The sequence below is a fragment of the Tachypleus tridentatus genome, chromosome 7 (genome assembly GCF_004210375.1).
Source record: "Tachypleus tridentatus isolate NWPU-2018 chromosome 7, ASM421037v1, whole genome shotgun sequence".
NCBI classification, from domain to species: Eukaryota; Metazoa; Arthropoda; class Merostomata; order Xiphosura; family Limulidae; genus Tachypleus; species Tachypleus tridentatus.
In genome coordinates, this window is record NC_134831.1 from 56,749,872 (window position 1) to 56,775,788 (window position 25,917).

A 25,917-nucleotide genomic window follows, 5' to 3' on the forward strand; every position below is an offset into this window, starting at 1 on the left:
ATTATTCAACCCATCATATTTTCTTAATCAAATTTACATGTATAATAAATAACTTACCAACTTACACACAATGTAATATGTAAAAGATAGTAACATAGAAATATATTTTCAGGTAAATACTAAAGACATTCCTCTTCCTAATATCAGTTTGACTTCATGTGCTCTGTTGGCTCATAGATGTATGAAAAGAAATTCAATCACTTTTTTTTATAAGATGTTCTGTTTGAAGATATGAAATTTAATTTATATTAACAAATATTCTTTCAATTCCATTCTTCAGAGTACATTCATAGTTTTCTCTGTTTTGAATTTTGTGCAAAGCTACATGAGAGCTATCTGCACTAGCTGTGCCTAATTTAGCAGTGTAAAACTAGAGGGAAGGCAGCTAGTCATCACCACCACCTGCCAACTCTTGAGCTACTCTTTACTAATGAATAGTGGAATTGACCATTACATTATAATGCCTCCATGATTGAAAGGGTGAGCATATTTGGTGTTATGAGAATTCGAACCCACGACCCTCGGATTACAAGTCAAATTCCTTAACCACCTGGCCATGCCAGGCCCCATTCAAAGCTAATTTTAAGTAATTCCTAGTAATGACTTCATCATGTGAACAGCTTCTTGAGCACCTCGTGAGTTTAGATTATCTTTTAAAGTGTGTAAAGGTATTTAGAATCAATCAAAACTTCATGTCTAGTATTTCATTACGTTTCTAAACCTATTGAAAAATAAAATAATATATTACAGGAACTGTATATGTAATCTTTATATTCACTGTTTCATACTAATTATCATGTAGTTTTTTTGTTACTATTTTAACAAATAATCAATAGCTAATCACTTGCTAATGTGATGAAGAAATTTGATGGTTTTATCTATTCTAAAAATATTTTGAAGTTTATTAATCTCTTTATTACACACTTAAGATTATGATAATTCTGTAGTAGATAAGTATATAATTTTCCTTTCTTTTTCAAAAATTCAAAGATAAATACCATGTGCTTGAAGGTCTATTTTGCCATGCTGCATATGATCCATCATTTTTTCTGAAGGTAAGCTCTCTACTATAACCTAAAGTAAAATAAATAAATAATAGTACAAGTAATTCAAAAAAGTTAATAACTTATATAATATTTAATGTGGATAAATAAGAAAGTAAATAACTTGTGACAGGCTCTTCTTTACCTTCAGAGGTAAAAACAAGTGTGAAGAGAGACACAATTTTAAGGTTATATGAGGCTAATCTTACCAGAGTGGAGAAACTTAGCTCCTTTGCTCCTAATGTACCACACATTTTTTAAATTGAATATATTTTTTTTTTATATCTGACACTGGCAACTAAATTTGTGCTTACTAGTTTATTAATAAGGCCTATAAATGATGGAAAACATTTTCTTTAAACATCATGCCACATTGAGCTGAGTTAAAATGGCATAGATAATATTACACAGTGAACAAATAATATAGTGCTGTACCTAATATCCAAACATTTCAAAATTAGAATTTCATACACCTAATGATCAAATGGGATCATCTTCTAGAGTAATACAAACAAAACACTACAACTGTGTTTCAAGAAACTTCTCATGTTATCTAAAAACTAAAGTCCTATATTAATCCCAGAGACTTCTACAGCTTAATACTTTCAATGTGAGATGTTAATTCTAAGGTTGACTATTTTATGGGATTCTCTTATCCCTTTCACAATGGGTCAGGGTTCAAAGATCATATCACTTTGTTTGTTGACTTGCATTCAAAATTTTATTGAACTACTATTTTATAAATTTATATGAATAAGTCTGGTATCAACTTGTAGACTATAATTGAAACTTTAATATTATATATGAGTTAGTTCTTTAATTTAAAAGTAAATATAGATTTTAGTGAGTCATGTGGCATGTTGAATGCAGTGCTGTTTAAAATTACATGTTTGTGATGTCAAAATACTAAGTCTATAATTTCATACAAATTAGGAACTCAAATTCATAATATTGACAAGTTAGGTTTTAAAATAAGAACTTCATATTTTTTTTACTTTACTGATATGTGGCTTATGTACTGAATAAAACAAGGTGGTCCCATTCAACTCTTTCCATCTTTTGAAATGGTCCCTTATATACTCTTAGTACAATATATGACATGTGAATAACTAATCAACAGTTTATAATGTACTCAGAGTGGTTTTCTCATTTTAATCTTTGAAAAAACTACTGCATTCTTTCTATCCAAGTGTTCAAGAAAGTAGATTTCTTTAGTCTGCTCAAAAGTTTATATATTTTAAAATCTGAATACGTCTTAGTTACTAAGCTTAATAAATTATATTAAACTTCTGTGGTATAAGTGTAATTATTTATTATTTTTTTAGTTGTTCAACTGTATATAGAAAACCTACAGAAAAAGTTTGTTTGATATTCTCCATAAGCAAAATTTTGTAGTGCTTAGCAACCTTTATCCAGCAACAACCGAGTACAAATGCTATAGTGAGAAGATATAATTGTTTGCTTTACTTCTTGATTTGTTGTTCTATATTTTAAGAAAAATAAGTTTAATAATTTTTTATAAATAGCAATAATTTACATACATATATATAACATATAATAATTGAAATATTACTGCATATCACAAAATATTAGTCCACTAAATCACAGCCAAGACATGGAAGACTATAGGTTAGTTTTATATTACTGGATACACAACATGAGTGCACATGCATCATGTCAATGCATGTAATGTTAGCTAGGCATGACTGGAAGGTCAATAAAATATTAATAAAAAATATATATACATATGTATATATGTGTGTGTGTGTGTAAATACATAGTGTTATGAGACCTAAGCTACTAAAGACTAAACATTTTTATTTTCTTGTTATATTATAGCACAAAAAAGCATAATTTATATTTATATTTCTAATTTTTTTATGATTGTTATGAGGTTGGTTAAATGATAGCTTTTTCTAACATTTCAATAAAGAGTATATGCATAAAATGTAAGTACTTCAGCATTCATTTATGGTCTTCAGTTTTGTATGCCCTCATTGTGGGTCTGACTTCATAGAATCAACAGTCCTTTATCCTTTCCCATTGTGGTATACATACTATACATATATTTTCTACCTTCTTACTTTAAAATCGTGCATTCCAAAACTAATAAGTTATTCTGCAGACTTTATATACTACATTGTAAAAAAATAGTTTAAGTTGCTCTCATGCTAGCTGCCTTTATTCTTGGCTATTCTCTTGAAGTAACATCTGATAATTATGCCAAATGAAAATGGTATTTCATCTGGGAAGTCTGGTATTACCTTTTAATAAGGCAAAGTAAGGTTTAAACAGCCTCTCATATAATCTTATCAAGGAAGCTTTGCTTGTACAGTCCAGTAAAAGTGACTGTCCAACATCCACTGCAAGTCTACATAACCAATTTTAATGTGTAACAGTTGCAAATTCTCATACTCCGCATATTTTAGTTTTTATTTTAAATGTTTTTCTCATGTTTTTATATAAACAATATACATATGAATGTTTTCTCACCACAGTATAAAGGGTTTAATGTGCTATAAGATTTTCAGACTGAAAACTTAATATCTAATTCTTAATGTTTACATCAAAATTCTATTCAGGAGCAAGGTGAAGGGTAATATCAGTATCCCTTAACACCCCAGTTGGGAAGTTCATCTTCCTGTAAAACTAAACATCTGCCACAGGCTTAGGGTTACATGGACTTTTTAGAGAAAGAAATGTATGTATTAAACACATACAGAAAAACATTTAAATACCAATTAGATTTTGATTCTGCAAAAGCAAAAAAAAATTTTGTTGAATATAAATTATATTTTTCAATTAAACCATAATTTTATTTTTGAACTATTTTTATCTCTAATCATGATTTCAATTGAAAAACTTACCATCTCTTATAAACTTGTATCCATTCTTTTCTGTTTCTGCATTTAACTGACCAGTGACCTTCAAATACTTCACAGTATACAAAGTAGGTGCCATAAACAGCATTGTCTGTTCTCCACAACCACGGGGCTGTTGAATGAGTTTTTCAGTATTTTCTAATGCTGTTTCAACAACTGGACCGAATCGATCAGCTACATTAAAAGACAAATGAAATAACAAAGTTTTTGAAAATATAGAAAATCATGAACCATGTTTTAACTTCTAACATTTATACATCCCAGAAAAAAATCCCCAACAAAAACACAAAGGTTGCATTTAATAAACTGTGTAATACAATTAAGATCTGAAACAAATAAAAATTGAGTGATATAACAACAACAAAAATTTCTTAATGAAAAATCAACTCTATTGGATAAGGAAATAATAATAATATTAAGCTTAAAATGAATAAGTGATTTGTAAAACAAATAATGACATACTACATTAATCTTCTGAATCACCTATGATGTTTTATTCTTTCATTCAATGCCCCCTTTTTAACATATAAAATAAAATAACATTTCTAATAACATGGTTGTTTAGTCTGGATATCAAAAAAAAATAACAAAATTATAAACAAGAAAAGAAAGTCAAGGTTCAGACTACTACTGCAAACAATGGTCATTGTTTGAAAATATGGCACTGCTTTATGAGCACATAAAATTTCTATGTTCTCTTCAGACTACTACTGTAAACAATGGTCATTGTTAGAAAATATGGCACTGCTTTATGAGCATGTAAAATTTCTGTGTTCTCTTGTTTTGTTTCTTTTATTGTTTCAAAGACTTCCTAACTTATGCCTAAATTTAGTCCTTCTTTCTAATGATGGCATACAATATGAGTTTGATAAAAAATGAAAACAGTATTATTCATTACTTAAACCTTTCTATAGGAATACTATGAATACATAACAGGGTTATAAGAATAGCATAGGAATAATGACTAAAATAACCTTTGAATATTGTGGTTAAATAAAGGCTAAATGGTGTAAAAATATTTGCATCTCTGGATTCACATTACTATTTCTAAGCAACTTTTCAGGAATACTTCCTTTATTTATAGTTTATGGTTGATTAAAGTTATGAAGTAAATAATCATATGAAGAAAGCTCATTTCTAGAAACATTTTACAAAATAATATTATCCACAAAAAGTGACAAGTTTTTATTCATTATGAAACTACTAATAATTTAGAAGTAAGAAACACATAATAACTAATTTGATTATAAACATAGTTACAATTGAAGATTATTCATTCAAACACATGTACAAGATTGAGATTTTCTAATGACTTAATTTTTGGTGTTCAAGCAACAGAGACTTTTATTCTCTGATAGATTTCAAAACATTGTTTTTATACACATACAAACACACCTTACTTAATACCTTATAATGCTAGATGCAATTAAAAATCAAAATCAAAACATCTTGTTTTGCATAACTTTTTATTTTTAGATTAAATTAAATATAAAAGAAATATATATTACACTTATAATTCTGGAAAGTAATTAAATATTTTGTCAGTTTTCATTCTGATAACTTTGAATAAAGCAACTGTGTAAAATTTCACTATGACCTATATTAAGGTCATATACATAAGGACCTATATGACCTTATGTATAGAAAGTATGGTATGAGAAATGTTGGATTGCAGACAGAACTATAAGATAACTTAATGTGAGTACAGTAGTTAAAGTGGCCTCACACAGAGATACATCCACTGTACTGGACAAGATTTTCTAGTTTCTGTAAACTAAATTAGATAAACTTATAAATTATTTCAATCATTACCTTATAGATTTGCTATAAAACTGACATAGTGCAATCTATAGACTTACCAATAACTGAAACTAAACATCTAGCGGTGTCTGGAACATAATTAGGTGGTGGCTGCAGCTCCACAATTGAGATCTGCATCTTCTTTTCAGGATCTATGGAATCTGTTAGTAAAATATAATTAATTTAATAAATAAAGTACAGATGTAAAGTAAATACTAAATCTCTTTTAATGTTTTTGAAATTTTTGAAACACAGAGTGGTTCTATAGTATATTTTGAAAACAAAAGTTATTTCTTCATGTTTAATCAGTAGATTTATTTCCATGATAAACACTTAAGTATGAAAATAATGAGATATATAAAAATTAAAACATAAACTTATTACTCATTTAGTATCTACAACTAGTCTAATTAAAAGATTAATTATCAATACATATAACTTTAAATCTTTCAACACAATGAGAAGTGTAAAGAAAGCAAACTCACCTTGTTCAAAATACAGTATCATTTCTCCCTAACCTTAATTTTAGATTGCCTAATATAAATTTCAATCTAGTCATTCCACAGTTTAAACCCCATCATTGCCATCCTACAATAATTATACTACACAAAAACATGAACCTGTCTGATGTGACAACACTGAAAAGAGAAAATGTGCTTTTATACCAATGTAGTACTTTTCATGGATACTTCTTTTCTGTCTTTTCTGTTGATTAGTGGGATCTAGCTGCAGTGATATAAGTTTTGAGTCCTTAGCTCCTTCTGGCTATAAACAGTAAAATATTTTCAAAAATATATTAATGTTCCATCAAACGATTAAGATTACATTATTCATTTTAACCTTAACTTAAAATAAAAATAAAAATTGGAAGCAACTGTTCTAGGTAAAACTACCAAAGCCATAAATAAGCACAGCTAACGCTTCTCTTTCCACAGATTGAAACAATAATTGTGGCAGTTTCCTTAAATATGTCATAAAGATGACCTTATTTTTGTATTAAATATAGTAAAGCTATAAATGTTATAAAACTAAATATTCTTTACTGAATTTATGTAAAATTCAACTTATATTAAATATCGTATCAAAAATAGTATTAACCAATATAAAGGATGATTAAAAAAGTCTGGAAAAATTTATATTACACTAAAAAACCTTTTCACTGATACACTAGACAAAGTCAAGTTTAAGATATAAAAGGCTGAAACAACTTAATTTAAGCCACATACATAAAACACTTACCACTAAGGAAATTAGTTGAATGTGTAAAAATGTATAACAGGTTTTTAACCATTTGGTTTGAATGAAACCTTTAACTTTTTGTACTTTAATGTTAATTTCATCGAATGCATCACTAAAAACATCTTTAATAGTAATAGTCAAGTCTACCCGTGTTTATATTTTTCTATAGTTCAGGAGCATTATCTGCTATGGAGAAAGTAGGAGGGATAGCTTAAGAATAAAAGAAGTAGAGAATGTTGTATATTAAGTGTCTACATGTATAACTTCTTGTAAAATATAACACAAAGTATTTATTATTACACATGAAAAAACTGGATTTAAAAAGTCTTAGATAAAGGAAATACAAAAGACTATTTTAAAAAAAAGAGTTTACAACTGATCTGTTACTTACCACAACATTCAATTTTTTTCTCAATGAAATCACTTCCATGAACAGTGAAAACCACAACCCTAACAGGAAATTCGCCCACTTTCAGAGGTACAACAGGAAAGCTCACAGATTTTGCTAAACTTGGTCCAATATCTAGCACTTTCCTTTCTGTCCTCTGACCTTCCTCAGCTCCAGAGCACAAGCCTTTCACACCATACATATACACTGAAGCCTTAAATAATAATAAAACAATTTATTATAAAGTTGTCTGCAAGGAAAGCTGTACATACTTTTTGTACACTTGACAATTCTCTCTCCAATTTTTAAGGTTCATGAATAAGTTTTAATTCAATAAAATACTAGCAATGCTCTAAATATCATCCATCTGCTAAATAAATTTCTGTAAGCACATGAATATACAATGTTTATTCTTGCTACATAAGTATATGAACTACATAAGGTTATTGAGATTATTTTTGAAACCTCAACACTAGACAATCAATTTGTTCTGTGCATCTTAAAAATTGACAAAAATTTCTTATTAAATAATGAACTGGTAAACTCAGTGTTATGTATAGAGTATACATGAATGCATAATATTTAAGGCTTATTTTGTCTGAAGAATTGCCAAAAATACTTGGAATTCATACAGATCCTACATATAAATGTTGTCATGTGGCATAATGTTTCCTTATAGGAGAAACTTGTTAATAAATAGTTTTTTTTTACATGGAATGCAGTGTGTAGTTGATATCATAATAATAATAGTCCTAGAATGAAATTGCATTTAATTCAAATTAATTTTTAAATAACTTTACCATCTCATCTATACCATAATTCTAAGTACTGATCAACTTTGCTAGGTTGTGTAATCAACTGTATGATATTAAGTATAATAATAACCTCACTCAGAACTAAGTGACATTAATGTACAAGTGTATTTCACACATTTTGTTATTTAATTCTTGGAGGGTAAAAATTTTGATTACTATTAATATTTAAAATATTGTCAAGTTTTATTAAATAAGTTTTACCTATTTGTTTTCACTTATATGTAATAAATTAATCTTACTTTATAGACTATCTTGTAAACTTAAATGTCTCATTTTGTAGGGAAATTGATAAAATTTAGTTATTCTGCATGTTCTATATTCTTATCTGAAATACCTTAATCATGCTGAAAAATGCATGAGTGTATAGTAATTGTAATTTATTTTATTTTATTAATCTATTACAGCATGTCAAGGTTTTGTAGATAATTCACTGATATCCACAACATAATTCATCTCACTCTGACAGACTGGTGGGCATGATTGTTAAAAACAGTTGCTTGAATTTCCACTTGTTCATTCCTGACAACTGAATATGGAATATTGAGCTGAACAAAAATGCTTTTGAAAGTAGTAATCTTCAATGGTTCAGCTATACACATCCCTCCTGTATTGGAGATTCCCACAGCTTGTACTACCCATGTGGTTATGCTATGTGGTAGGGATAATTCTTTTTCTACCCTTCCTTTAGGACTATGAAGAAAAGAAAAAACTGCATAAGAAGTTATAATTTTAATGTTACCTTTTATTATAATAAAATAAAACTGTCCAATGTAATGGGATTTTGCACCTACAAGATTAAAGAACGTTTTAAAAGTGTATAAAACTTACTGTAAATTTTGATGCCTGTAATTAACATGCAAGTTTGTATTATCTTACAAAATACAATTATCACAGGTGATTTCTTTGAGTTCAACAAAGAAAATAAAAAAACAATTAAATTATTATGTTTCCTTTCATAATTTGTTGTAAAAAGTATGTTATTTTCAAACCTCACTTGTCTGGTAAAATATAATATAAAAGAAAGTCAAGATGAATTCATTTAATTTAAGTCTCCTTTATTAATCTATCAATTTTATTCTAAAATGTTATATATTCATTGGAAGATAGAAAGAGTGAAGAAACTGGGTGGTCTTAAATTTCCAAAACAGCTTTGGATAAGGTGATATTCAAAAGATTAGATAGGAAAATCACATTGGCAAGGGTTGTAAAAAAATTAGTTAACTGAATCGTAGAGTAATTGGATGAGTAGTTGGATGGAAGGAAACAAAACGTTCTTATTAGTTACAATCTTTATTTGTCCAAAATAACTAAGGCATTCTTCATGTTTCAAAAAATATTTGTCAGGGTTTATTATGGCAAACAATTTCTCGCCATATTTTTTTTTTACTATTTGCCAAGATTCATGCGCATGTTATCATGAATTACAGTCAATCTTTACAATACATAATTAAAAATAAATCCACTTAAGATCAGCACTAACAACATTTCCAATGGCATCAAATTAGCTTTTATTATAACATATGAAAACATGCAATGTTGTATATTATTTCAATGGTACATAATTCAGAATAAATCTAATAGATATCAATGCCATTTAGCAAGTACTGATTGTAATACACAATAACAAATACATTCAGGCAGATACTCATTGTAACGTGAAGGGTAATTGAGTTATCTTCGAAGAATTATAAAAAGGGCCCCCCAGTGATACAGTGGTATGTCTGCAGACTCACACCAATAGAAACTGGGTTTTGATGACAACGGTGGACAGAGCACAAATAACTCCTTGTGTAGCTTTGTGTTTAATTCCAAATAAACAAATCATAGAAAGGGATAAAGAGTTTAACATAGTAAAAAACATTTTATTTTAAATTTCACAGGATGTGGGGATGGAAAAAAGATCAGAAACAAGAGAGTATTTGGGATGGGAGGAAAATAGGTGTTACCCATTCCTGCATTCTACCACTCATATACTGCATTTACAGTGTAGGGGCATGTGTATGTGTGTATATATTTATATGTACACACATACACATATTTACACATACATATACACATATACATGCATTATGCAGTAAAATGTCAGATTGAGTAACGCATATGTTTGAAGTAGTTGTGGAATACTAAGTATATATGTGTGTGTGTGTGTGTGTCTATTTAAAGATTTTCAAGAGGCACATTTTTTTTTTAATATACATAACATAATGTAGGTAGAAAGTAGCAGATCAAAAATGTTATAAGAAAAGTGTGGACAATAGTGAACCACAATACCAAATAAGAAATATACAGGGTTGAATCCCTTTGCAGGAGTTAGCCTGGGACATACCAGTCTAAACCTTGAGACAGATGTGGTAAGTTGATAAAACCTCAATAGTTAGATAAAACACACTACCAAATGAACCAATGCCATAAAAAAAGCAGTTAACAGGACAGATGTGAAAGATAAGGGTGAAATACTCTTAATGATTTGTCTCTATACACCTTAAATTAATTGTTTTGGGTGATTTTGCCAAAGATATTAGATAAGGGACAGAAATATGTTCTGTAAGGTCTAATAACAAAGTGGATTTTAGTTACAGTCTTATGGAATAGTCAACTTGTTGATGGAAGATTCCATTTGTACCAATCAAGTTAATGAATTACTTTTGAAAGCAGATCTGCTAAACATCTTGAATAATCAGAAAACCATTAAACATTATGTATATAACTGTGTTTCCAATGCCAAAAATTGACTTCTCCACACTTATCAAGTTGGAGTAATCCAAAAACCTGCAAGAAGTTCACCACACAAACTCCTTGAAAGTACACTATTTGTGATTTAGTCTAACAGTATTTCACTTCAGATTCAATAATGTATAATGAACGAAAACTGAAAAGTGAAGAATACTAACTGTAATAACAACAGATTTGATGATGTTTATAGTGGAACTACTGAACGATATCTAGAAAAATTGTTAATACAGTTATAAAGATTTTGACAGAGAGGATTTATTGTGTTAATTTCATTGAAAACTTTACTAATTATATGGCTATGTCACTGAACTTAATAAATAGCATTATTAATGAACATCTAGTTCTTCAGAACTAAAAACTCAGTGTTTTGATTTACAGTTGTTGCAAGATAACCTTGAGAGTTTCAGTACAGATAAAATGCTCAACTGTGTATAAATAAAAAAACCTATTTTATTTGCATTCAGTTGTCTCTGTGTAAATTCTTTATTTCACATGTAAGCTTCCTTGAGTTGGTGGTTTATGTGTTCTGCTCACATCAGCACCACTGAAAATCCAAATACATTTCTTTGTAATAAGTTTAAAGTTCAACCCAATAAGTAAGCCCACAAGTTGCTCACATACCCTTTATTACACTTTCCTTCCATCCAAAGTGCTATCTAGTTTCAGATTTTTTATATTCTTATATCCCAACAATTTCAGAAAAAAAAATTTTGTTACTAGTTTAATGCACTTTTTACAAGTTGAAGTCTTGGCTTCTAATAGGGCTGTAACTTCTAGATGGAAGGCAGCATTTCATTAGCTTATTCAGTTCTATTCAATAAATAGCCATAATAGACGTTACTTCTGGAAAGAATGTAAGTCATAATCATGATAACAGTAAGGAGTACACAGTAGATTATCCACTTTCACATAATGGCTTACTGACCACAGATAATGATCAGTACTTTGGGTGGTAGCTAATCTATCATGGACAATGTGCTGCTCCAGGTATAAAAAGGCACATCCTAGGAGGTAGTAAAATGTTTTGGCAGGCAGGCTGGTTATAGGCACACTGTAGTTTACATGTTATAGCTGACAAAAAATAAAAAAATCTATTTTTTGCAGCTAATTTTTTTAGACATCATAGAAGGTTAGCCAAACTTTAGAAGCAATTTTGTATATTATTTATGATCCTGGGTTTTGCTAACATTCTAGCATACATGCTACCATACACAATGTACAGCCTGCCATACAATGACCCATCCTTATATAGACATCATTACCACATTCCCTGATTATGAATTTTGTTGGGATGCTTTGAATTAAAAAAATTGCAATGGTAATAAAAACATTTACAATACAAATATATATTACTGAGAGAAAATACTTTCTTTCAACTTAATCAGTATTCAAAAACCCACAAGGAGCTGTGTGGAAACTAACTTAGTAATGCAAATTATAAAATAAAGACATATTGCTTGTTGTAGCTCATATTGCTTAGCTCTTTCTTTTCTTTACATTACAACTGCTTACAGACCTTAATAAAAAGTACATTTTATCTGTTTATGTATTACTGATAAGAATACTGTTCATATTAATGTGGTACTTTCAAATTACCCTTAATATTCAAACCTATTACAAGATAACATACACGTAACTAAGTTAGTTAATCTGCAATCCATACATAAAAATAACTTGTGCAAATGAAAGACCAAACTAAAAAATAAATCTCAGTATATCTCTGTACTATGTTTCCAAGCAAAAGATCATTTAACCCAATATCATTCATCCAATATAAGTATTGAAAATCTTTTAAAAGACTATCATCCATTTTTTTCATTACACATATCATTGCCATTAATTTAAACATAAATATGAACACCATAAAAAAATGTGTAAAACAATAACACTCACCCAACATAAACATCATCAAATATCCAAGTTTCCCTAAAGTCTTTCCTAACATTTAGTTGTTTCAGAAGTTCTTGTTCCTCTTCTAACCCAACAGTAATTAGTTGATCAGCTGGATCAAACCCAAACCTACCACGGCCTTCCTTCTCTTTAAAACAAAACATTGCTTTATTATATATAACAGTTATGTAGGTAAAAAACAACAAAACAAAACATTACTTTATCATATATAACAGCTACATAGAAAAAACAACAACATGCATTATGAATACAACTACTTATTAACAACATGTGACTTAAAATTTGGTAATCCTAAACAGCAGATAAGTACAGACAGCTTATCTCTAAATTAACCACTGCTATAAATAATATTTTTTTCATTGTTTCAAAATATCTACAACCAAGTAAAATTATTTAGTTCATCCACTATAACTGAGAATCACTATTTAATATATCCAATACAGATAACAGAATGAGTGCATTCAACAATGATTCTCAGTTATGATTTATTCATGTGTGTGTTTATACACAAGCACACATATATAAGAGAAAATAATTTTCACATTAATTTTAACCAATCCACAATTATATTCTTATGTATTCTCTTCATCACTTAAGATATACAAATGTTAAGATATGTTGAAAATAAACATATAGCTGAACCTTCTAACTAACTATGTTCAATTCACAATCACTATAGTATGCTATTACTGTACATTTCACTCTCCTATAAAGGAAATTACATATCTAATCTCCACAAAAATTTACAATTTCCTAAATTTTGATTTCAAACATCATAAATATGGTCATGTGGTAAATTCAGCTCTCAATATTACTTTCTATAGGAAGATTTGATCTAGAAAAGTACTGTTTTATAGGATAGTTTTATTGTGTCCCATTTTACTTTGAGTACTACTAGAGTATTACTGTACAATTTCATACAAAGCAGGAATATTTTGGGATTCTTATAATCCAGCTCTCTGGAGTGGTCAGCTATAGAGAAAAGCTAATTTATATTAATAGTTTTGGTGTTTTCAAACAAATTTTCTCTGATTTTAAGAGTCAAAACTTGCTGTAGTCATTTCATCATTGTTCCCTAAACTGATATGTGTTTTGTTTTCTTTCTTATTTCAATATACTTTGCTTTCCTTTCGTTAATTCCTTTTTTAACTTGTGTTTTACAGTAGTACATTCAATAATGTGGTCAGTCATTATGTTTTTAGCAATAAAGTTTTGTTGGTTTTTTTTTACTTTTTAGTTCAGCTTCAGTTTTTCACCCAATTCTATTTATTTTCATTCCCCCCATACACAATCAACCATAACAATTGTTCTTTTACATACTAGATCCTAATATATCTTGAGAGGTTTTTAGAGCTTCTACACTTTATCATTCGCTCACATGAAATAAAACATAATCATGAATACCATAATCAAATTTGTCCGAAAAATCCTGCTTTAGAAAACATTACCACTATTATTAACAAGTTAAACTTTTCTTTGACATATAGCTTATACAGAATATTCATATTCAGTTGACTATGAAATTTGTGGGAGCTGCCCATTAAAGAAAGAAGTCCTGATAGGTAGAAGACTTTTGAAACATGGTCCTCTACACTTGAAATGTGTAAGTAGATCATATAGTCACCATTACACATCTACAAGCCTTTCTCTAGTAGGCAGTTGCTCCCCATTTCACAGTCAACTCAGTACTTCAGTTGTCATGACTTGTAATAGCTATCCTTACAGATATGAAAATGCAGATTCATATTTCCCATAAATATCAGATATAACTCAAATATACAGTTAGTAACTGGAAAGAACGAGCTTATTTAAAAACTGCTATTCTTTTATCAGTCACAGTTTCCAGATTTTCAACATATTGTAAAACTGAGAATTATCAAATGCATATTATCTTGTTAGTGATTATACCTTCATCTGCTACTGCAACAACTCAAACAAATAAGACAGAAAATGTAATTTCAGTAATTCACTTCAGATGAAAATTAAAAATAATTCCCAGTGCTAATATTTTTCTGCTGTTGATATTTCAACAAATACTTCACTTTTTGATTTGAAGTATTTTCTTAGAACTGTTTAGATATGTACATTGTTTACTACTGGCTGCACCTTTATCAGCTTTGAAAATGTCTTTATTATTAAGTAAAAATCTACACATATATGTGTGGGCCATATGTGTTGTCCCCAACAAAAATATTAAAACCTAATTTTTAGAGTTATAAGGTGACAGATTTTATTATAATATATGACTTCAGTAACAGTACCACCATACTGAAAGAAGGTTCATTATTAAGTAATATCATACTGCTTCTACATTCTTCAATTATAGATAACTGTGACACATCTTATTATGACACCCCATTTCGACATCAACATTATTTTTGATACATCACCAGAAAGTAGGCATGTACCTGAAGATTGATATGTTAATGTTACTCCTCTTTGTAAAGGTGTAATGATATTCACCTAGAAAGCATAGACCAACTGATCTTATCTATGTAATGGGAAAAAAATTCTAGAGATTGAGAATGGTAAAAGAACTTTTGCAAAATCATCTAGTGAAATATGATATCATATAATATGTTTAACACGGACTTATTAAAGTAAAATCTCTTCCTACTAATTTAGCTTCTAAGGATGTTATTTATCTGGACAATAATAAAAAGGATGTTAAGAGTTGATGTATTTAAGATATTTTAAAGAATTTGTGATAAGGTTCTACAAGTAAACATTATGTGTGATTTTCATTTAGCTAATATTAAAATCAGTACACTTCACTGTGTTGATGACAATAACAGGTTGGTCAATTAATGGTAAAAAAATATACTAACCAATGTTTCTAAGTAAATACAAATGCTTTTCATTGCAGCATCCTAAAAATGCTGCCATACAAGTTTCTTTCCCATCAAAGTCATATTTTTCAAAAATGGCATGTCTTTCTTCACAGCTTCGCTGGTCTGGATCATGTTTCATGCCAAGCATACAGCACTGTTTGTCTCTTTTCTCATACTTTTTGACTGAAAACACAGAATTAACTAAGCTGTAGAAAATTAATTTGAATTTAGAAATCACAATATGAAGCAACATAAAATTTAGATTAAATTGTAAGTTGTACTTTTACAGTTTTTTATCTAAAAACAAAACTTGTAAACCTTACCTATATCTTGAGTGTTTTCTACTTTTTACACTATATACTTTTTTACAACTAAAATGATTGTTTATTTTCCTTGATGTTATTAAACATGGGTGAAATATAACTTACAGCAGCATAACATTCTTCATTGGGAACAATATCAAAAGCAAGAACACCACCAGAATTGCATTTTTCATGTTTTTTATACTGTTAACTTACTAGCATATATATATATATTAAAATACACATTTTACAGTTCAAAATAATCTTCTAGTTGATTTGTTAATTTATTTATACCTTCCACTATATCTAAACTTATACAAACAACACTAATTCTGTGATATAATTCAAACAAAAAATTTTAAGAGCATAATTAAATTAACTTAGATGATCATTAAAACTTATAACAAAGTTACTGAATCAACACAGACATGTAATGATCTCTATTTCTTAATAGAGTAAGCTAAATTTTCTAACTTTCTGATTTATGTGCTGCAATACTGTAAAAAAAGCTATGACATCTGCTAATTTTAAACCCTAGATATTATTTTCTATAGTGTATCTATGTACAACTATGAAGAATAACCTTATATTAATACAATGACAAAGGAAGCTTCACAAAACAGTATTACATCATTACTATAATTTTGATCAACCTGTACACATTCTTGTTGTACAATGTATAAATACACAATAAAATCCAAACTTGTACACTTAGTTATATCTGACAATAAGTCTCATTGTAGACTCATTACTACATATTGCTTATTTCTAGAAAAACCAACAATTAACACTTATGCTATCATTCTAAACTTAATCTATATTTAAGTTGCATACAAAATTAATATTCTTCTTGCAACTTAGTATATTAATAATTTTATAACTTTAACAGTTAATTAACAGTTTTATTACTGCCTACAGGAAATTATTGCAAAACAGTTTGTTAATAAAATAAAAAGGATTATTAAATTGAAAAACATTTCCTGTCACCATAATAATTCTAACATACCTATTTCTTCCATTATTTCTCGCTTCTTTCGAATACGCACAGCACAAATATAATCTATACAAAAAAAAAAAAAAAGCTTTAGTGATAGAAAGAGAATTCCAAAAACAGTTTCATTTCCTTGGACATTACATGAACTGCCAAATACTTAGATTATAACAGTTACAAAAATGTTGGACACATTTGTTCAACAAAATGCTAAGACAATTCACAGTTAACACAAAAAATAAGTTGTAATTACAAGACTAAATTATCATATAATTAGAATGGTCAAACATGTTACAATTATTAAGTTTTTGTACTTACTCTATCTCAGTGTGCAATTTTGTTTTAAATATACAACAGTTATCCAGAAAAAAATAGGAAATTTGCCATTTTTATGCTGTTGACTCCACTAATCTGAAACCAATGTCTAAAATTCCATTTTTCTTGTGTACATCAATGTGATACAACTTACATACAAATACTTATATTTATTGAGTCTTGTCCATCATATTTAAGAAGCTAAATAGAATTTAATGCATCTGAAAAAATATTTTTTTCATTCTTCACTTGCATAATAACATCATACGAATTGAGATATATTAATCCTTAGTACCTAAAGTTATTATACCTATTAAATTAAATATACACACTAACCATTAGTATTGAAATTTAATTTTACTTATTTCATTTTGTGCAAAAAATTGCTTGCTTGTTGGGTAGTCTTTATTAACAAAAAATGGTATTGATTCTCACAGTATAACAACCTTATGAATAAAAGAGTGAGCATGTTCAATGAAGAATTTCAATCTCACAAACTATAGACTCCAACTGAGCATCCCAACCACAAGGACAGAGCTTATCTTGCAGAAACTAATTTTTATACTGCAAAATCTTAAAAGAGGCAAATTTCAATACCACTGTTAATACAAAATGTCATTACAACTTTAAAACAGCATTTTAATGAGTGAACAACTTCTTGTTTTTCCTGCATTGCATGTATGTTTGGTTACGTAATAACCAAACATAGATACAATTATTAGTATTGGTATTTTCAATGTTAGAGCCACCTTACACTAGGTATAGGTTAAATAATTAGGTCAGGGATCTCCCTCTTTCAGACACAACCAACCATTCAGTATTTAGAGCTGCAACCATTCAGTCAGAGACACCTGCCACCCACACATATACCTTAACTGAAAAACAGGAGAGACTGTCACAGTTATTATAATGTCAAAAGACAAAAATATTCAAGAAGTTGAGCAGCATTTGGTAGTAGTGAAAATCTTGGTACTTATTAATTTATATTCTGGCACATAAACCACCAGACCACCCTCAGTCCTATGTGCTGACACCACTTCAGTATTGTGTCGAGAAATTACAATTTGTATTCACCAAGTTAAGATATTCTAGAATCCTTGCAGAAGTTTATTTAATTCATCAGTTAGGAATAAACCTAAAATCCACAATTACAATATTCTGACCAAATAACTGCATCAGCAAGTATATAATTACAATATACACTGCTGGCCAAAATCTTGAGACCAATGAACATGAAGAAAAAATATGCATTTTGCATTGTTAGACTCAACCACATATTTGAGTAGAGCTTCGAAAGATGAAAATAAGAAAAGGAAAAATAAAAATAAAAACCTTTTTAAGCATTTAATAGGGAAAATGTGAACATTATGAAATTAGCCCAAATACTAGCTGGTCAAAAGTTCAAAACCATACCAAAAAGAAGTCCTAAACAGGGTAGGAAATACCCAACAAGAGGTCTCAGTAATGAGTTGCAGTGCCTTCATTGTGAATAACTTCAAACATTCGCTTTTTCATGGTCGATATAAGTGTTTGCAGAAGGCTGGCTGGAATGTTATTCCAAGTGGTGAAGATGGCTTCACGAAGATCATGCAGTGTTTGAAATTGATGTCCATTTCTATAAACTTCCCTTGCCATCCACCCCCAAACATTTTCAATAGAGTTCAGTTTGGGCAAACACGCTGGATGGTCCAAAAGAATCACATCATTTGCCATGAAAAAGTTCTTTGTCCTGTAGGCATTGTGGATTGCAGCTTTGTCCTGCTGAAAGATCTAGTCATTTCCACACAAATGAAGGCCTTCAGTCAATAAGGATGCTTTCTCTAACATGCCAATGTAGCCAGCTGCTGTTTGACACCCCTGTATAACCTGAAGCTCCATTGTTCCATGGAAGGAGAAAGCACCCCAGACAGATCATGATAGAACCTCCTCCACTGTGTCGTGTAGAAAATGTTTCTGGTGGGATATCCTTATCATGCCAGTAACCATTGGAAGCCATCTGGATCATCCAGGTTAAATTTTTTCTCATCAGAGAACAAAACCTGCTTTCACTTTTCTACATTCCATGTTTGGAGCTTCTCAACAAAGTTTAACCAAGCTGTTTCATGGTGTGGATTTTGAAGACATTTACAGTTTTTAAAGCATTTCTCTCGTAGATGCTGTCTTATCATTCTTGAGCTGCATTCTGCATCCGTAAGAGCCTTAATCTGGTTCAACGACCGACTGGTGTCTTGCCAGACAACCTATCAAATCCTCCTGCTCGACGCCAGCAAAATGTTCTTGGGCTGACCACTTGAAATTCTTGTTCCATATCCCTCAGGATCTTTTAAGGAATTTGCAACAGCAGTTTTACTACACCCAATTTCACCAGCGATGGCACGTTGAGAGAGACCTTGCTTTTGCAGCTCAACAATTCTGCCATATTCAAAATCTCTCAACTTTTTAGCCTTTGCCATGTTTTTATCCAATGTAACACAGGCAATATCAGTGGGAGATGTTGAAATCGCTAATGCTTGAACACAAATGACTAAATTTCATTACATGTTTACCAATTAACGTTTCGTTTCAGTATGCTCTTAAACTTTTGACCAGCTAGTATTTAGGCTAATTTCATAGTGTTAACATTTTCCCTATTAAATGCTAAAAAGGTTTTTTATTTTTATTTTCCCTTTTCTTATTTTCATCTTTTGAAACTCTACTCAAATAAGTGGTTGAGCCTAACAATGCAAAATGCATATTTTTTCTTTATGTTCATTGGCCTTAAGATTTCGGCTAGCAGTGTATATCACATGTTACAACCTAAATGATAGTTTATAATTTTGTCTATTATCTGCTCCATATAGATAATAGTGAAAACAATATGACATAATAGTGAAATAATGTCTTGAGAGAGTGTTACTGTTTGCTGAGAAATAACATCTCTTTTGATGAGAAGCATTTCTCTTACATTTGTAAATGAAAGTTTGGCACTCAAGAGTATGAAAAGTTTATTTCTTAATTTGATGCACAAGAAGCTTTGACATATGATATACTGCTGGTCAAATAAAATCATTAGAATGGATATTATACATTGGTTTAACAGTAGTTCACATATACTAAAAGTTAAGAAAGGAGGATAAGATAAACAACTGATGATAATATTATTTTGGAATCTTTTCCATATCTTTTTAATTCAAAATAAAACTTTCAATTTTTGAAATTTCATTTGAACTTACCTGTGCTTTCTTTCGAGGTATGAATTATTGCTGTATGTTCCCTGTGCTAAATTTTATACTTTTCTATACTTTTCATGATTAGCTTACTGTTCATGTACTTCTTGCATGGAACTCATATAACTGCCACTTATTCATAATTATAAAGTTGGCCTGCTTGTAATAAACTTGTATTGCTCTTGTATTCTTTATAGTAAACCTATCAAGTCCTTGCAGTATTCATACTAAAATTGTATTACTGCTGTTATTTCTCAAGTTAAACTTCTGCTCTTATTGTGTTATTCATGTCTGATATGTACTGCTTTTTAATTTCTTATGCAAATCTAGTATTCACAATGTAATCATAATGTTTAACTTCTGACAACACTTCAGTGTATTTACAGTTTTACCTGGATAATCAATCACTCATATGTATTTTAACAAATACCAAACATTATTTTTCTCCTTCCTCATAATCTTCTTTCATCAAAATAATTTAACAGTCTGTAAATGTAGCTCTTTTTGAATAGTTTCAGGTTTACTGGTAATTAGAGAATATGTAAAAATTAATAAACATCACAGTTTCAGATTTTCATCTGGGGGGAAGCATGCCTCTCACTTTTAGAAACAAAAGCTATTTGTAAACATAAGAACAGATTACATATCATAAGTATAGATTACAATTATGATCCTAGATAGCCTTACCTTCACGTTTGTAGTTGGTAAGTTTTGTACTAGAAAGAATTGCAACTCCAGCGTTGGCTAACACACTCTGTACATTACTACCTCCTCCAGGTCCACATCCTAAGTCATGCTTTTCCATTTCTTGGAACATCTAATTAGAAAAAAATAAACACTTATGAATACAGGCAAGAAGAAAAACAGCTATAAAAACATATATATGACTTAAAGTCCACAATTACTGTAGATTAATTAAAACTAGATCAATAATTATATATATTTTGAATAAAACCAACCTATTAATATTTATACTTGTAAATTTTCAGAACAATGAGTACACAACAGAACTATAATACTACAGTTTTATTTAAATTTACCCAACTAATTAAAAATAAATGTACAAAATGATTTTATAGCATAGAGAAATCACACATTCAACAGACCTTACATATACAGTAATAAAAAATTACAGAAACACACAAGCAATACAGTATAGATGTAAAAATAATGAATAATGACAACAAAATGAAAAATGTATTAATGTATTTTATTTTCGACCCTTTTCCTTTATGCAGAGCATTACACATAATTTTCATGATGCCATACAGTTTACCAATTTATGATTGTGGAATTTTGTTTCCATTGTCCTGTATTACTTTCTAAAATTCAGTCAAGCTGTTATATAACCTTTTGACTTTCTCAGTTTCTACATGAAATAACACTTAAGGACAGCATAGGATGTTTTTAGTTCATCAAGGTTGTTTCATCCATTAATCATTCTATTAAAAAAGAATTTATGAAGCCTTTCATTAAACTCTTTTAAATTTAACATTTTATGAAACTGAAAACTGCCCTCTAACAGTGCATATTTTTGTTTGCCATTAGCTTGATACTCCCACTTATTCCTATGTATATTAACACTAAATATTTGCATTTGGGTGAGAAATGTGAAAGGAGGTATCCATTGGAAATACATTTTCAGATTAAGAAATTGTTAACTTTCACTATGATATCTCATCAAGTAAAACTTCAACAACTTCACTGATGACCCTATAACGTCCAAAATATTTTAAAAAACTTCATTTGTCAGTTATAGAAATGATAAAAATATAAAAAAACATTTTAGTCCACAATGTTATCCAGAAATCTACCCCTAGTGTGAACCCAGGTACAGCCTGTTATCAGAGAAAGAAATGCATCACCTGCAAATGTATTAATACCATAACATCCATATCTAGCCCAAATAAAAAAATTCAAATACAACAGTTATCCGCTTGCATTTAAACAAGCCTGATATACTACTGTATGCTGTAAAAAGTGCAACATACTATACAATGGTCAAACTAGTTGTCACTTAGGAACTATTCATGCACACATCTCTTTTACATAAGAAATAATTATGCTAAAAATCCACATGTAGACATTTTAATAACTCTCCACATTTGATGTCTGATTTCTCCATACTTGGACTCACATTTGCTTCAGCCATCATAACACATAGAGAATGTCTGAGAAGATGTTTGGTTTGGAGATAAGGGACAGTTAATCCATTGAAATGAATAGATAGTCCTCATTTCTTTAACTCTACCCTTTCCATTTTCCTGCCCTTCACTTTCTCACACTGACAATTTGTGTCTACAACCTTTTTTGTTCAAGGTTCACACTCTTTTTCATCTCTAGCCCACCCTCGTGAGTCGCCCAGTTTTATAACCTTTATATTGTTTTCTTTTAATCATCATTCTTCAGTCCTATTAAGTTCACATCCCTTTTACTATCTTATCTCTTAGAACAATAATACCAAATGCATATGTTCAGTCATTTCCTTACATTGTTGCCTGTATTTTTGTTCTAATTTTTCTTTTCTTTTAGTTTATTTACTCAATTTTTATATTTTTTGGTTTAATATATGTTATTTCCTGGAGCATATTTGTAGCTTAGGAACATGTTCTTGAGCCTGCAAGCATGTGTTATTTGTTCTCTCAATCTAACCTTTGTATTAACAGTTTCGTTTTTTATTTTATTTTTCATATTCTCATATTTTAACTTAGTGAGTTTTTCACCACTACTTTATATTCTATTTTGCACTTTGTTATTTCCTTGCAAAAGCAATTATTTTATTACTTGATATGTGTTTTTACATGATATTCTGAAAGCACAGAGAACAACCAACATCTAGTGGCATCTGTAACTGTGTATCAAGTTTGCAGTATGAAGAGCCTTAACATCACAGTCATTTAGTATGCTATACATGATCACAGGTCACACAGTATGGATTTAAGGTCAAGTATACCTCATCAGGCAAGACTTGCCACAGAGTGGGATCAAAGCATGCAAGAAAGGCCACTACAAAGAAAAGGAACAGAGATCTTATCACTCGTAGAAAAACAGTTATAGCATCGATGATGTCTTCTAATGGAAATGTGCAGCCAGGAACATGGTAAGGTGAGAGATTGGATCAGAAGAAAACATGAAAAAGGCAATAATCCTCAGAAGAAAGGGGGAAAATGCCAGATGAATTAACTGGCAAAACCAACCCATAAAAGTAATGGGAGGTATGAGAATTCTAAAAAAGAAACAAATGGACTTGGGAACAACAGAAGGGAACAGTGCATCATATACCATCGTAGAACCTTGACCAGTCAAAGAAGACATGTGTGGTCATAACGGTCATAAAGTTGGGAAATGGATGGAAGGAAAATTGGTGTGAGAGTAGAATTAACTTCTCAAGCAGCCAAAGTCTTGGGCATAAAGGAATGAAACAAAATACAGTGAATGAACATCAACTGCAAACACAATAGAATGATGATGTCTGCAGGAATAGGGACTTCAAGGAGAGGTGATTAATAAACATGAATATAAAGGTTTAAAAGGAGAATAAAAAAGAAAATGGAGGACCACACTGATGAACCAATCAGGAAGGGAAGCAGGGCAAGGGGGATGGGAAAAATGGAAGGAATAAAACAACATGGAAAATACTGGGAATTGGAAGACAAGAAAATTTGGTAAACCAAAATGTGGCATTCTAAAAGCCAAGACAAAAAGGATGGTATGTGAAAAATAGTAAGAGGGGAAGGACTATAATCCCTATGGACAGACTAACAGTGGTATGTGCACCAGAGAGAAAGGATAAACAGAATGAGAAAAGAAGTAAACTATACATGAAAGTATTGCCCTTCTGAAATGAAATCAGATAAAAAAACACACAAGAAGACAGAATGCAGGTAGAGACAGATGAAACACACCAGAATGGAGCTGATGGAGTGAAAGCAGAGATAAAGGAAGAAAAAAGGGAAAATGACACCAAAAACCAGTTCTAAAGTTGAAATCAGATGTGAGCCAACCAATATGAAGCTATCAGCATAACACTACATAAAGTGGTCTAAAGTATGTCAAGAACACAAGAGAAGATGAAAAGGAAGATATGCACAGAAGATGAGAAACATATGACCAAAATTGAGGAATTTGTGCACTGAAAAGAGTGGCAAAAATATTCAAGTCTGGAACACCCCACTGAGCAAACAACTCCTCCACCTACTCCCCCAAAAAAAAAACTAGCCCAAAAGAGCCCACAGAAAGTGACGTCCAACAAACAGCAAGAAATTCCAAGAGAATGATATGGAGAGAGGACTCAGAAAGAGACCATCTCCACAAAATCTCCTCAGTGTCAAGACATGTCCCTCTAAACTGGAAAGAGAAGTATTCATAAAAGGTGAGATTCCAGACAAGTAGAAAAAAAAGGAACACTCACAGTAATATTATTCTGAACCAACCACCAATTTAAGTCAGACTGTAAGGGAGGTGGAATGGCAAGAGGGGCACCTAAGGAATCCTTAATAAGGATACATTGGATGTTAAAAATCACTAATAATGATGTATGTGGGCATGATCAAGAAGAATGAGGGCTTCAAGAGAAGTTCACATCCCCAATAGAGAGACAACCTTTCACACCGTAGTAGGATAGGATAAGACACGGTATATGAGATATGCTATAGCTCTCAAATGAAGTGGAGCAGGTTGGGCCAAATACAGTGTGAATTTGAGAAAAAAACTTCTCCACTTGTGCAGCCAACCCACCCTAACAGCTTCTTGAAGAAGAAACTGAGCATGAAGAACTGATTCATTCTATAAGAGGCAAAAAGCAGCTAATAGTCTATACAATGGTAAAAACAAAGGTCCCTGGAACAAATCAGATAGGCAAAAAAGTTTGAAATACTTGATAGAATACAGAGGGAGCTGAGGCAAATCTGAATAGAATGCTTAAAATTGAAACACATACACATGTGATGAAAGATGAAGATACTGTCTGGATGTAGATGCAGGGGAGATGGGTATGTTACATGCATCTGACACCTTGATCTTCTTCACCCACAAATTTAGAGTGCAAATGCAATGGAACGACAAACAAATAAGAATAAAATCCAAGGTAATATGGATCTTCTCATTTGATGGCACCCTTTTGAAGTAAATCCCAAACTGCCTTCTAAAGATACTGGCAAGATATAGAATTCCAAAGAGAAGGAAAAGAAATGGAATTGTAAGACAACAGGGGAGATAAATGGAAGTAGAAGACCAGACTTACTGAAATGACTTTCAGAACCCATGGATCGATTGCAGAGGACCTCTAAACCTGAGCAGACTGAAGGAGTCTGATGAACCCCATCGGCCCTGATCCAAGTAAAGTAAAACAAATACTTAAAAAGGTAACCAAAGAATTTGGTCCCCACAAAGGGAGAAGCAATATCAAATTCTGAGTAGAAATAAGAGAAGCTGGAACAATGGAAAGCAAACACATGATTGT

General features: G+C 30.4%; 1 protein-coding gene across 1 annotated transcript in view; it reads right to left on the reverse strand.

Moving 5' to 3' along the window:
- The window catches only part of LOC143255725 (venom factor-like), a 117,016-nt gene that overhangs the window by 41,860 nt on the left and 49,239 nt on the right, over positions 1-25,917 (reverse strand). Inside the window, 11 exon segments of the mRNA XM_076511860.1 lie at positions 999-1,074; positions 3,911-4,099; positions 5,785-5,886; positions 6,391-6,490; positions 7,356-7,373; positions 7,375-7,566; positions 8,626-8,857; positions 12,794-12,938; positions 15,640-15,825; positions 16,951-17,004; positions 21,144-21,273. Coding sequence (XP_076367975.1) covers positions 999-1,074; positions 3,911-4,099; positions 5,785-5,886; positions 6,391-6,490; positions 7,356-7,373; positions 7,375-7,566; positions 8,626-8,857; positions 12,794-12,938; positions 15,640-15,825; positions 16,951-17,004; positions 21,144-21,273 — 1,424 coding nt within the window.